We start from the raw sequence: 12,248 nt of genomic DNA, 5'->3' as shown, positions 1-12,248 counted from the left end.
TATATATATGTGTGTGTGTGTGTGTGTGTGTCTGTGTGTGTGTGTGTGTGTGTGTGTGATGGAATATTGTGCAGCCATAAAAAGGAATGAATTAACAGCATTTGCAGTGACCTGGATGAAATTGGAGACTATTATTCCAAGTGAAGTAAGTCAGGAATAGAAAACCGAACATTGTATGTTCTCACTGATATGTGGAAGCTAAGCTATGAGGATGCAAAGACATAAGAATGATACAGTGGACTTTGGGGACTTGGGGGGAAGTGTGGGAGGGGGTGAGGCATAAAAGACTACAAATATGGTGCAGTGTATACTGCTCGGGTGATGGGTGCACCAAAATCTGACAAATCACCACTAAATAACTTACTCATGTAACTAAATACCACCTGTACTCCAATAGCTTATGGAAAAAAATAAGTTAGTAAGACCCAAGTTGTCATTGAGTTCAGTGATGATTAGAGGAAGTATGAAATAACAGATAGTCTATTTTCTGCGGCTGATGACTCCTTTTTCAATAAAATTAGAATTAATTCATTAATTTCTTCATTCAAAAAGTATTTGTTGAGTGTCAAGCATTAACTGGATATTAATAGTAAGGCAAGTACAGAGAATACTGCCTAGTTCCTACATTCAAAGTGCTAATTACCTAGTGAAGGACATGTATACAATAATTACAAAAAAAATAAGACTGCAAATAATATAATTAAAGACAATTTGTGGTAAATTTTATAAGATTTGTGTGAATAACGTGCTGTAGGAGTCCAGAGGAAATAATAATACATTCCTACTCAGAGGATGGGGATGATTTCATGGAGGGAGTAGTATTTAAGCTGTTGGGGATTCCAAAATATTGACGGAACACTAAGGCATCACTCACAGAAACAGTTACAGAAATCATTCCATTGGGATGTCGCTGCACATGATGGCGGGTTCACGGAGCAGAATGTAGTACAGCATGGCTCCAGAATAAGACATATTAAATAGAGGAGGCTGTATTAGGAGGCGAGATTGGCTATGTATGTTGGGGTGAGATTATGATTGCCATGTTAGGTAGTTTCAGCTTTATCCTCTAGGTGTCCAAAAACCATGATGGGAAATGGGGAGAGATAACTATATAACCATCTCTGTGTTTTAAGATGTGGTTTACTTCTCTTGCCTGATTGCTATAGCGAGGACTTTGAATTCTGTGTTGAATAAGAGTGGTGAGAAAAGGCATCCTTGTCTTATTCCAGTTTTCAAGGGGAATGCTTCCAGCTTTTGTCCATTTTCATAACAAATCTGCACATATACCCCAGAACCTAAAATAAAAGTTAAAAAACAAGATGCGATTTAATCTATGTCTTAAGAAAATAAATTTGGCAGCTGTATGGATTGTAAAATATTGGAGAAATTAAGAGTTAGAAATACACTGACCCATTAGAGGATACCCTAAGAGTTCAGAAAAGTGATTGAGAGGGCCTGAAATGGGACAGCAGTTGTGGAAAGGAAAAGGTGGATTTAGGAGCCACCCCCCTCACCAAAAAACAAACAAACAAAAAACAAAACAAAACGTGTTACAGGATTTAGGAATTAATGAGTTGCTTGTGCCTGTAAAGAACTGAGCAGGATTAAAGCTAGCCTTGGTGCTTGGGAAATGAAACAAAGGTCATGGAGGAAATAGAAAAGTCAGTAATCCAGGGAAGAAGTTAGCCTTGGAAAGAGCATGTGATGTTCTTAGAATGGATGGAATTAGGAGAAAAGGATAAAAGTAAAGAGAAATTTTAATGTATAGGAAGGTTAGGAAAGGTCCCATTTGAAAGTACAAGGCAGCAGGAAAATTTATCTGCAAGGAATGAGGAGAAATTTGAAACATTAGATCCCTGAGGAGAATTGAATGGATTTAGTTGAAAATTGGCTAGGGAATAGGCTAAGATCATATATAATAGTAATAATAAAAAACAGCTAAGCAGAGCCCAGCAGTAGTTAGAATTGATGAGCCCATAGGAAGCTAGACATCTTGGTTATCATGTTTCTTCCATCATTGCTTAAGCCTTGGGGTAGTAATAGAGTAAAAGAATAGTGAATGTTATGAAGGATGGGCAAGAGGGAGCTGATAGATTGGGTTAACAAGAATAGGTGTGGTATTGACAGTGAACATGAAGGGTGTATTGGTGATAGGGAGATTTTTAATTTTGGTATTTAATAGGTTTTTCCAAGACTAGAAGTGATCCATTTCATGTCAGAATGATTTTTTTTTTATACCTAAGCTCAATTTCTAGAGTCTTCTCCTTTAACAGGACAATAAGCCTTCAACAAAGAACCAGATGAGCAGAAAGTATACTAAATAAGAAAGACAACCAGTTAACCCACATTGAAAAAGTGAATTGATAATAAAAGTTATGGCCGGGCGCGGTGGCTCAAGCCTGTAATCCCAGCACTTTGGGAGGCCGAGACGGGCGGATCACGAGGTCAGGAGATCGAGACCATCCTGGCTAACACGGTGAAACCCCGTCTCCACTAAAAAATACAAAAAACTAGCCGGGCGAGGTGGCGGGCGCCTGTAGTCCCAGCTACTCCGGAGGCTGAGGCAGGAGAATGGCGTAAACCCGGGAGGCGGAGCTTGCAGTGAGCTGAGATCCGGCCACTGCACTCCAGCCTGGGTGACAGAGCAAGACTCCGCCTCAAAAAAAAAAAAAAAATCTCAAAAATATTGGTACTCCTTCACCCAGTGGCTTCACATTGGGTGTTATAATCAAGTGAAATAATTCTATACGTGGAAAAAGCTTCATGGATGAAAACGTGAATCAGAGTGTTCCTTATAATCTTAAAACTTTGAAAACAAGTTAAATACTTAACATATTTAACAAGAGGTTCAACCAAATTAATTCATGCATCGAATGAACTTTATGGATAAAACATGAATCAAAGTATTATACTGTGTCTAATTCTGAACTTTAGAGACTAGTTAAGTATCCAACGATAGTGTCAACAAAAATCATTTATATAATGAATGAACTTGGGCTGTCATGAAGAAAATGAAAGTTTGTTAAAACATATATGTAAATGAGCTACATAATTATTTTGTAAATATGGTTAATATTCTAGTTACATTTGAAATGTATAGATAGGACAAAAAAAGAGACTGAAAGGTAGTTAATATGCATTGTCTCCTATTCTCTACTTTTAAATAATTATCAAACATACTCTTTACATTTAAAAAATGACTGAAAACCAATGCACTGGAGAACTTAATATTGAAAAGTACTCTGTGTCAAATATTTCCATAAAGCAAAGAATCCTTCTGTGTAAGACCAATAATTGTTGTATTCTTTTTTATATTTGATTGTTTAAAACAAAGTATGTATTTGTTTACTATGATTTACTCAATTTTGTCAATATGAAACCTTTCTTAGTACTGGTATTTCTTACTTTAAAGTGGAGATGATAGTTTTGAGATATAAAATAAGATCACTGATATTTTTACTACAAAACAAATATTTGGTGATGCTTGTGCTGAAAGGAAAATGACTCTGTTGGCAAAGGCATGTTCACTTATGTTGAAAGAATAAAGGGTATGGGTCCGAGAAATGTCCTTGTTAGCTTTAGTTGAATTAAATTGCTCCAGGGAGGAGCTATGGAGTCTGTCCCTGGTGTGAGATTTGAAGCAATCCTATTTATACTGAATTCATCCTATTTTTACTACGTCTCCAAGAGAGACTGCATGTTCATAAACTTAGCTGTGGTATTGATGTTAGTTGCTAGGCAAAATAATAATAATAATAATAATAATAATAATAATAAACAATAATAGAGAGAGAGGGGAAAAGCAGAAAAGAAGGATAGATGCTTATAATGGGACAAGCACTGAGATAGGCACGTCAGGTACATCTCATTTTATCTTTCCACCATCCCTTTAGGATAGATGTAATTAGAGGCACTTTAGAGAGGATAATTTAAGTAATTTGTCCAATGATATATAATGATTTAGTAGTAAAACTGAAATTTTAGCCCAGGATTATCTGATTTAAAACCAGTCCCTTTATGGAATGATGTTTACATTGGGAATACAGAGAAGAGAACATCATATGCTTGCTCCTAAAGCTCTCTGTTTGATTAGATGACACATTCTATAAATACTGACAATTTCCTTTTAGGCACTAATAAAGAGTTCAGATAAATCCACATATTTGTTATTAAAATATGATTAGAAAGGTAAATAATTTACTATAACTTTGATGTATTCTAAAGACAAATTATAAAGAATTTTGAAATGAATTTTGTTTTGGATTTTTATGCTAGTGATTTCTCCCATTAAAAATGATAACTTAGAGCTGCAGAATTTATGATAAATTATAGGAAAGATTGACAGTGTGTCACTTTAGGGAAATGAACTTCTTTCCCTATACGTGTAACTAGTATTAATCCAAAATACTAGTTACAAATGGAAATGAAGAAAACAATACAAAATGAAAGAAAAGGTTGGTATTTTGAAAAACTAAAGAAGAGAAAGAAAGAAAGAGAGAGAGAGAGAGAGAGAGAGAGAAAGAGAGAGAAAGGAAGAAAGAAAGACTGTACAGGAGCCATGGCTCGGGAAGCCTCAGTAAACTTACAATCATGGCAAAGAGTGAAGGGGAAGGAAGCACGTCCTCACATGGTGGCAGGAGAGAGAGGGAGAGGTGCTACACACTTTAGACAAGCAGTAGTAGGAAGATCGTGCTGAACCATTAGAAACCACCCTCATGATCAAATGCCCTCCCAGCAGGCTGCTCCTCCAACACTGGCAATTGCAATTTGACATGAGATTTCAGTGGGGACACAGAGCCAAACCATGGGATTTCAGTGGGGACACAGAGCCAAGCCATATCAATGAGTCAGTAGTATATTTCATTACTTTTTTAAAGGATATGAAGAATGAATTTTGGTGTCGTTTCATATTTTCTTCTTTCCTTTACTTTTGCCTTTTTTTGGGGTAAAAATCTAGTGTCTCTTTTAGCTTTTCTCCCTTCTTTTGGGTGTAATACTGGGACTCATTTGTACAGTATCAGTCCTCCTGAGACTGTCAAGTATTGATTTAGTGACAGGTGTTTAGAATGATGTTGTCTAGCACACTTGATTTTGACAACTTAAGTCTGATATTTCCTTTTCTGGAATCAGTCTTGCCACTCATCTTTAGTTCAACAAACTTTCCTTGAAGTTTATTTTATGTCAAGTATTATGTTGAGCATCACAGCACACATGTAGGTCAGAGTTTCTATGCTAGAGGTGAGTACCTCACTATCCAGAGGAGAAGGAAGACAACCTGAGTTTTTGGTGTGTATACTATCATAAAACATGAAAACTACAATATTTTAATGGATAGCACATTTTCTAAGTAATTTAAACCTTAATTAACCAAAATTCAACTAATTTTAAACTTAAGTGACCATGTTTTTATATACTCAATTTTCAGGAAAAATCACACGAAAAGAAAACTAGCTGACTATTTTAAGTAAAATATCAATTATAACTGTATATCACTTGCTTTCATGGAAGTATTCCAAATCATTAGGAATGATTAGGTAGTCTTTTAGTATATCTGTTTCCAGAAATCTGTTCATATTATATAGTTTTTCTACTGAGAATTTTTTAGGAAATCTCTTCTGGGGGCTTTTGTATATTCTTAGTAGTTGGAACTAATGTAGTCTAACTAAAATACACATGCATGTCTACTTTATGATGTTTAAACTTATCTTTTTTTGTTTGTTTTTCATTTCAGGAAGCAGAAGTGCAAGCAAAGCAGCAAGCATGAACCTTAAGCACGGTGCTTTAAACATCCTGAAAAATGAATCTCCATTGCTTTTTTAAAATAGCAGAATCAGCTTTGCTTCAAAAGAAATAGGCTTAATTGTTGAAATAATAGATTAGTTGGTGTTTTCACATGCAAACATTCAAAACGAATATGAAATTAAAATTTGAACATTATAGTGAGGAGAATGGGATATTAACATAAAATTATATTAGTAAGTAGATATTATAGAAATAGTGTTGTTACCTGCCAAGGCATCCTGTGTACACCATTGATTTTACAAAGAAACACCCTTCCCTACTTTTTTGCCATTATTATGGCAACTTAAGTGTATCTGCATCTCTACATTAAAAAGGAGAAAGAGAAATAACCTATCTTTCATTCCTAAGTTGCCTTATTAATTTTGGTCAACAAGAATATGTACCTTTTTGATGCTATATTATTGTGATTAAAAAGTACTTGCAGGTAATGTTTATGATATGTTAAACATTGTAATTTCCTATGGTAATTATAACATTCCCATTCTTTTGTAGATGAAACTTCTACGTATTGAACCACAGATTTTCCGAGCTTCTAAATGTAGCCTTTCATTGCACATTTCAGTGATCAGAATAGATATCTTTCTACACACACAAAAGCAATAGATTCATTCAGTGGACAATTTCCTTGTTTAACTACACAGCTATGATGGAATGATATATCCAAGTTCCTTCCCTCAGTGAAATATGCATATGTATATCATGAAAGTGGGATGCCAAGTAAGTTTAAAACGGCATTCTCTAGCAAAGAGATTAGACTTTTAAATAGCTCTTATAAAACAGGTTGAACAGGTTGGCGATCATTTCCCAAGATTGGTTTCCCTTGAGTTTTTGCTAAAACAAATCTTAGTAGTGCTGCCCGTTTAAAACAACTCACAATCGTAAATGCTACTATTCCTAAGATATCTTACCTTTTAATTTCAGTTTAGCCGTGTATTGTATGAGTGTATTAGTCTCAGCAGTGAGAATATTTTCTGTGCCTCTATTCCAGCAAAAAGTAGAAGTATCAAATAAAAAGGGCAACTTTTAAAATATTAAGTCTGAAGACTTCAAAAAGACAAGAAATATGGCCTTAATAACTGCACAGATTTATATAGTAAGTTTCCTACTACTTTATTACCAAAAGCAAACACCTCTTACTTTAAAGTACGTTATTATATATTATCTATTGTATGCTGGTCTGTTCTTTTTGCCAAAATCAACACATAATGAAGAGATGGCTTTGTTTCATGAGATTCAAACTTGATGCTATGCTTTAAAATAAACTCAGTACTTTTAAAAACATAACTTATGTGTTCTTGGAGTTTATATAATAGTAATTTTAGATGAGTAATATCTTTTTATAGAGGGTTGGGAATGCAAAAAGAGAAAATAATAGAAAGAAAACTATTTGAATTCAATTCCAGTTTTTCGTTTTCTATATTTTTTTGGGACTCACAATACACGTGGGATCAAATGAACAATTTCATTGGGTTTACAAAAATATGGTATAAAGAACTCTAGAGAAAACAGGGTGCTTTGTAATACACTCCAGAAAATGCAAAAAAAAAATTAGTCAATATTTTCTCCTAAGCTTTATTAAATGTTGCTGATGATACTTGCAATATTTTATGTGGTCATTTTAACTTTTATTCTAATGTCAAATAAGTCAACAGTGGCAAACAGGCATTCTTTAAAAATAGATTTTTTTTGCCATGTTTATATAACTTAAAATTAACATAGTATATTTAAAGTAAAAAGTTGAATTGAGTCTTCCTAAATTGAAATATTTCATTTTGTCAGCTGAGAAATATGTTTCGTAGATACAAAAATGCAAGTGAAATTCTGAATATTAAGGTGAATTTTATTTTAAAAAATCTTTCAAAATATTTGGCTGGAAAATATAACCTTTGCTACTTGTTATATTTCATTCAGATTGTTTCTGTTTGTAAATCAGACTTGCTTATTTGTTATGTTCAATTATTGAGCTGGTTTGTTCTTGGGAATATTTGACCCTCAGGAAAATTTTCATTTTGACCAAACAATGCAAATTGGATGTCGATTGCATTGTTAAATGTCAACATTTCTTTGGGAATCTGAGTGTAGGGGTAAACAGAATTTTAAAACAGAAGTTGTTAATTACTTGCTTGGGAAAGTTTACAGAAAATTTTAGTGAAGTCAGATTTCATTGCACATATTCCATTCATTCAGCAAAAGGAAAAATGAGGATTCACATGGATTTTATTACCCAGGTATGGATGCTGAAAAATATTGAAAGGTTGACATTGGTCTAATCTTTTACTGTAAAATACGTATTTCTTTTCTTTTGAAGAATTCCAACAAAATTGATTAAGAAACACTCATATTTGATTAATTTGAACCTTCTAGTCTTCTGCTCCCATCCATCATTCTTCTCCTCTATCTATTATCACCTTCCTTTATTTAGCAAACAAAATTTTGAAATTCTTTGTAAACAGTACTATAGTGTTACCGTAATTCCTATTTTCACACAATTGTCTTTTTAACATCTTTACTAAGATACAATTCACATACTATAAACTTTGCTCATTTAAAGTGTATAAGGCGGTGGCTTTTAGTATATTCCCAGAATTGTGCACCCATCACTACAATTTAAGTTTGGAATGTTTCATCACCCAACAAGTAAACTCTACCCAATAGCAGTCACTCCCCATCCCCCACTCCCTCAGCACTATACAAACACCAACTTACTTTCTGTCTCTGTGGATTTACCTATTCTAGACATTTTATATAACTAAAATCATACAATATGTGGTCTTTTGTGGTTTGTGTCTTCTAGTTACCACAGTTTTGAGCTTCATCCATGTTGTAGCATGCATTAGTACTTCACATATTTTATTGAATAGCATTCCATTGTATGGATAAAAAGCACATTGGGTGTGCCCACTAATCAGTTGATGGACATTTGAGTCGTTTTCACTTTTTGGCATTATGCATAATGCTGCTATGAACATCGGTGTACAAATTTGTTTGAACACCTGTTTTTGTGTCTTTTGGATATATATGTAGAAGAGTTACATGATTGTTCTGTATTTAACAATTTGAGGAACGTGAGACTTTTCCAAGTTGGCTTCACTATTTTACATTCCCACCAACAGTGTATGAGTATTGTTCTGATTTCCCCAATTTCTAGCCAATGCTTGTTGTTATTTATCCTTTTGATTACAGTCATGCTAATGGCTATAAAGTGGTTTCTCATTGTAGTTGTGACTTACATTTCTCTGATGGCTAAATATGTTGAGCATCTCTTTATGTGATTATGGCCATTTGTGTATCTTCTTTGGAGAAATGTCTTTTCAGATCCTGTGATCATCTTTAAGTTGGGTTATTTGTATTTTTAATGTTCAATTTTAACAGTTCCTTATATATTCTGATTACAAGTCTGTTATGTTTGACCATTTTATGGGTTGTCTTTTTATTTTCTTGAGGGTATGCTTTGAAGTATGTAAGTTAAAAATTTTGACAAATTCGTCATTTTGTTGTTGTTGTTGCTTATGTTTTACTTTTACTGTCTTGTTTTTGCTAAGGAAACATTGTCTCATCCAAGATCGTAAAGATTTACTTCTCTGTTTTCATTTAATAGTTTTACTTTGTGCACTTATGTCTGTGATCTATTTTGAGTTACTTTTTGTATATGATATGGGATAGGGATTTAAGTTCATTCAGTTGTCCAAGCACCATTTGCTGAAATGACCACACTTTCCCCATTAAATTTTCCTGACAGCTTTGTCAAAAATAAGATAATCGTAAATATGTAGTTATATATTTGATACTTTAATGATTTTAAAAAATTATAATTGCAACTACAAATAGTGTGATGCCATTATGTATAGTATATATTATATATGTGTATGTATGCACAGTGTGAAATGATTTCATCAAACTAATTAATATATCCTTAACTTTGCTTTATTCCTACTGTTCAGATGCAGCTTTTTACTGTTTGACCAACATCACTCTATTCCACCCCACCCAGCCTCTGCTAACCAACATTGTTTTATATTCCACATATAAGTGAGACCATGTTGTATTTGTAATACACATAAAATATACACGCACATACACAATGGAAATGTTATATAAAAAACACATATAAAGAAACATATATAAAGGAACATATATAAAGAACATAAGAAGAACATATATAAAGAACATAAGAACATATATATGTTCCTTTATATATGCTTTTATAAAGAACATACATACACACACACACACACACATATATTATATTTTGTTTATCCATTCATCCATTGATGGACACTTATGTTGATTCCGTAACTTGTCTATTGTAAATAATACTGCGTGTAAAGGTATATTTCGGGGCATTCGGTTCTCTTTCTATGGTCTGTATGTCAGTGTACTCTATGTGTACCTTTGTCAGTTCCACACAGTTTTGATTTCTGTAGCTGTGTAGTGCATTTTGAAACTTGGAAGTGTGAGTCATCCAATTTTGTTCTCTCTTTTTAAATTCTTTTTTTTCTTTGGCATGCCTTGCATTTCTGTATGACTCATAGGATCAGCACGTCAGTATCTGCAAAAAACCCAGCTGGGATTTTGATAGAGATTCTGTTGAATCTTTGGTTGAACATGGGAAGCAGTGTCTTCTTTACAATATTAACTCTTTTAATTAATAAGCATGGATGCCTTTCCATTTAATTGCATCTTTTTAAGTTGCTTTCAGCAATGGTTTTTAGTTTGCAGAGTTTATACTTCACCTTTTTTTGTTAAATTTATTTCTAAACATTTTATTCTTTTTGCTACTATTCTAAGTAGAATTGTTTTATTAATATTAATTTAGATTTCTTCATATCTATCCAGTGTCCATAAATGCACGTGATCACTGTATTTACATATGATGTTTGTATTTTCATTTTTTTTTTTTTTTTTTTGAAACAGAGTCTGGCTTTGTCACCCAGGCTGGAGTGCAGTGGCCGGATCTCAGCTCACTGCAAGCTCCGCCTCCTGGGTTTATGCCATTCTCTCGCCTCAGCCTCCCGAGTAGCTGGGACTACAGGCGCCCGCCACCTCGCCCGGCTAGTTTTTGTATTTTTAGTAGAGACGGGGTTTCACCGTGTTAGCCAGGATGGTCTCGATCTCCTGACCTCGTGATCCGCCCTTTCATTTTGTAACTTGCAACATTGTTGAATTGGTTTATTACTTCTCATAGGTTTTCTTGTGGATTCTTTAAGATATTTTATATATTAGTACAAAATCCTGTCATCTGCAAAGGAAGAAACTTTTACTTCCTTTCTGATCTGGATACTTTGTATTTCTTGCCTCACTGGCCTGGTTAGAACCTCGATTACAATGTTGAAAGTAAGTTTCTAGAGCATAAATCCTTGTCTTGTTCCCAATTTATTTATTTACTCATGTCAATCTTTTACCCATAAGTGAAATATTAGTTGAACATATATGTTTTCCACATGTATTAAGTTGGTTTTACCTAAAAGGTTTTCCTTTTTTTTTTTTTTTTTTTTTTACTTTTAAAGTAGGTTCAGGAGCTACATGTGCTTTACCCATTTGTCACATGGGTAAAATGCATATTAACTGAGTTTGCTTAAGGAATTATTCTGTCACTCAGGGAGTGAGTATAGTACACAACAATTAGTTTTTTAACTAACAACCCACTTTCACTATTCTCTCCTACTAGTCCTCAGTGTCTGTTGTTATCAACTTTGTGTCCTTGTATACTCAGTGTTTAGCTCCCACTTATAAGTGAGAACATGTGATATTTGGTTTTCTGTTCCTGTGTTAGGTCACTTAGAATGATGGCCTCAAGCTGCATCCATGTTTCTGCAAAGGACATGATTTAATTATTTTTATGACTGTGTAGTATTCCAGGGTCTATATGTACCACATTTTCTTAAATCTAGGCCACTGTTGAAGGGCATCTAGGTTGATTTCCTTTCTTTGCTATTGTTAATAATGCTGCAACGAACATATGACTGCATGTGTCTTTTTTGCAGAATGATATATTTTCTTTTAGATGTATATCCAGTAATGCAATTGCTGGTTTGAATACTAGTTCTGTTTCAAGTTGTTTAAGAAACCTCAAAATGGCTTTCCACAGTGGCTGAACTAATTGACATTCCCACCAACTAATTTACAATTCCCACCAGCATTTCCTTTTCACCACAAGCCTAGGCAGCATCTGTTATTTTTTGACTTTTTAATAATAGCCATATTAACTGGTGTGAGATGGTATCTCACTGTCGTTTTGATTTGCAGATCTTTGATGATTAGTGGTGTTGTGAATGTTTTCATGTATTTAATAGCTGCTTTAAATAGTCTTCTTTTGGGAAGTGTCTGCTCATGTCCTTTGACCATTTTGTAAATGGGGCTATTTCGTTTTTGCTTCTTGATTTGTTTCAGTTCCTTAGAGATTCTAGATATTACACCTTTGTCAGATGCATAGTTACAAATATTTT

At 33.9% G+C, this 12,248-nt stretch overlaps 1 protein-coding gene across 2 annotated transcripts in view; it reads left to right on the top strand.

Annotated features, from left to right (window-relative positions):
• Positions 1-7,086, top strand: part of SH3BGRL (SH3 domain binding glutamate-rich protein like) — a 129,724-nt gene extending 122,638 nt beyond the window's left edge. For both annotated transcript variants that reach the window (XM_011944124.1, XM_011944123.1), the window contains one exon: positions 5,732-7,086. In XM_011944124.1, coding sequence (XP_011799514.1) covers positions 5,732-5,764 — 33 coding nt within the window. In that variant the 3' untranslated portion in view covers positions 5,765-7,086. The remainder of the gene's footprint in view (positions 1-5,731) is intronic.
• The last annotated feature ends 5,162 nt before the right edge of the window (positions 7,087-12,248 follow it).

Source organism: Colobus angolensis, unplaced genomic scaffold (assembly GCF_000951035.1).
Source record: "Colobus angolensis palliatus isolate OR3802 unplaced genomic scaffold, Cang.pa_1.0 Scaffold227, whole genome shotgun sequence".
NCBI lineage: Eukaryota > Metazoa > Chordata > Mammalia > Primates > Cercopithecidae > Colobus > Colobus angolensis.
This window is presented reverse-complemented; position numbering and strand designations above follow the sequence as displayed.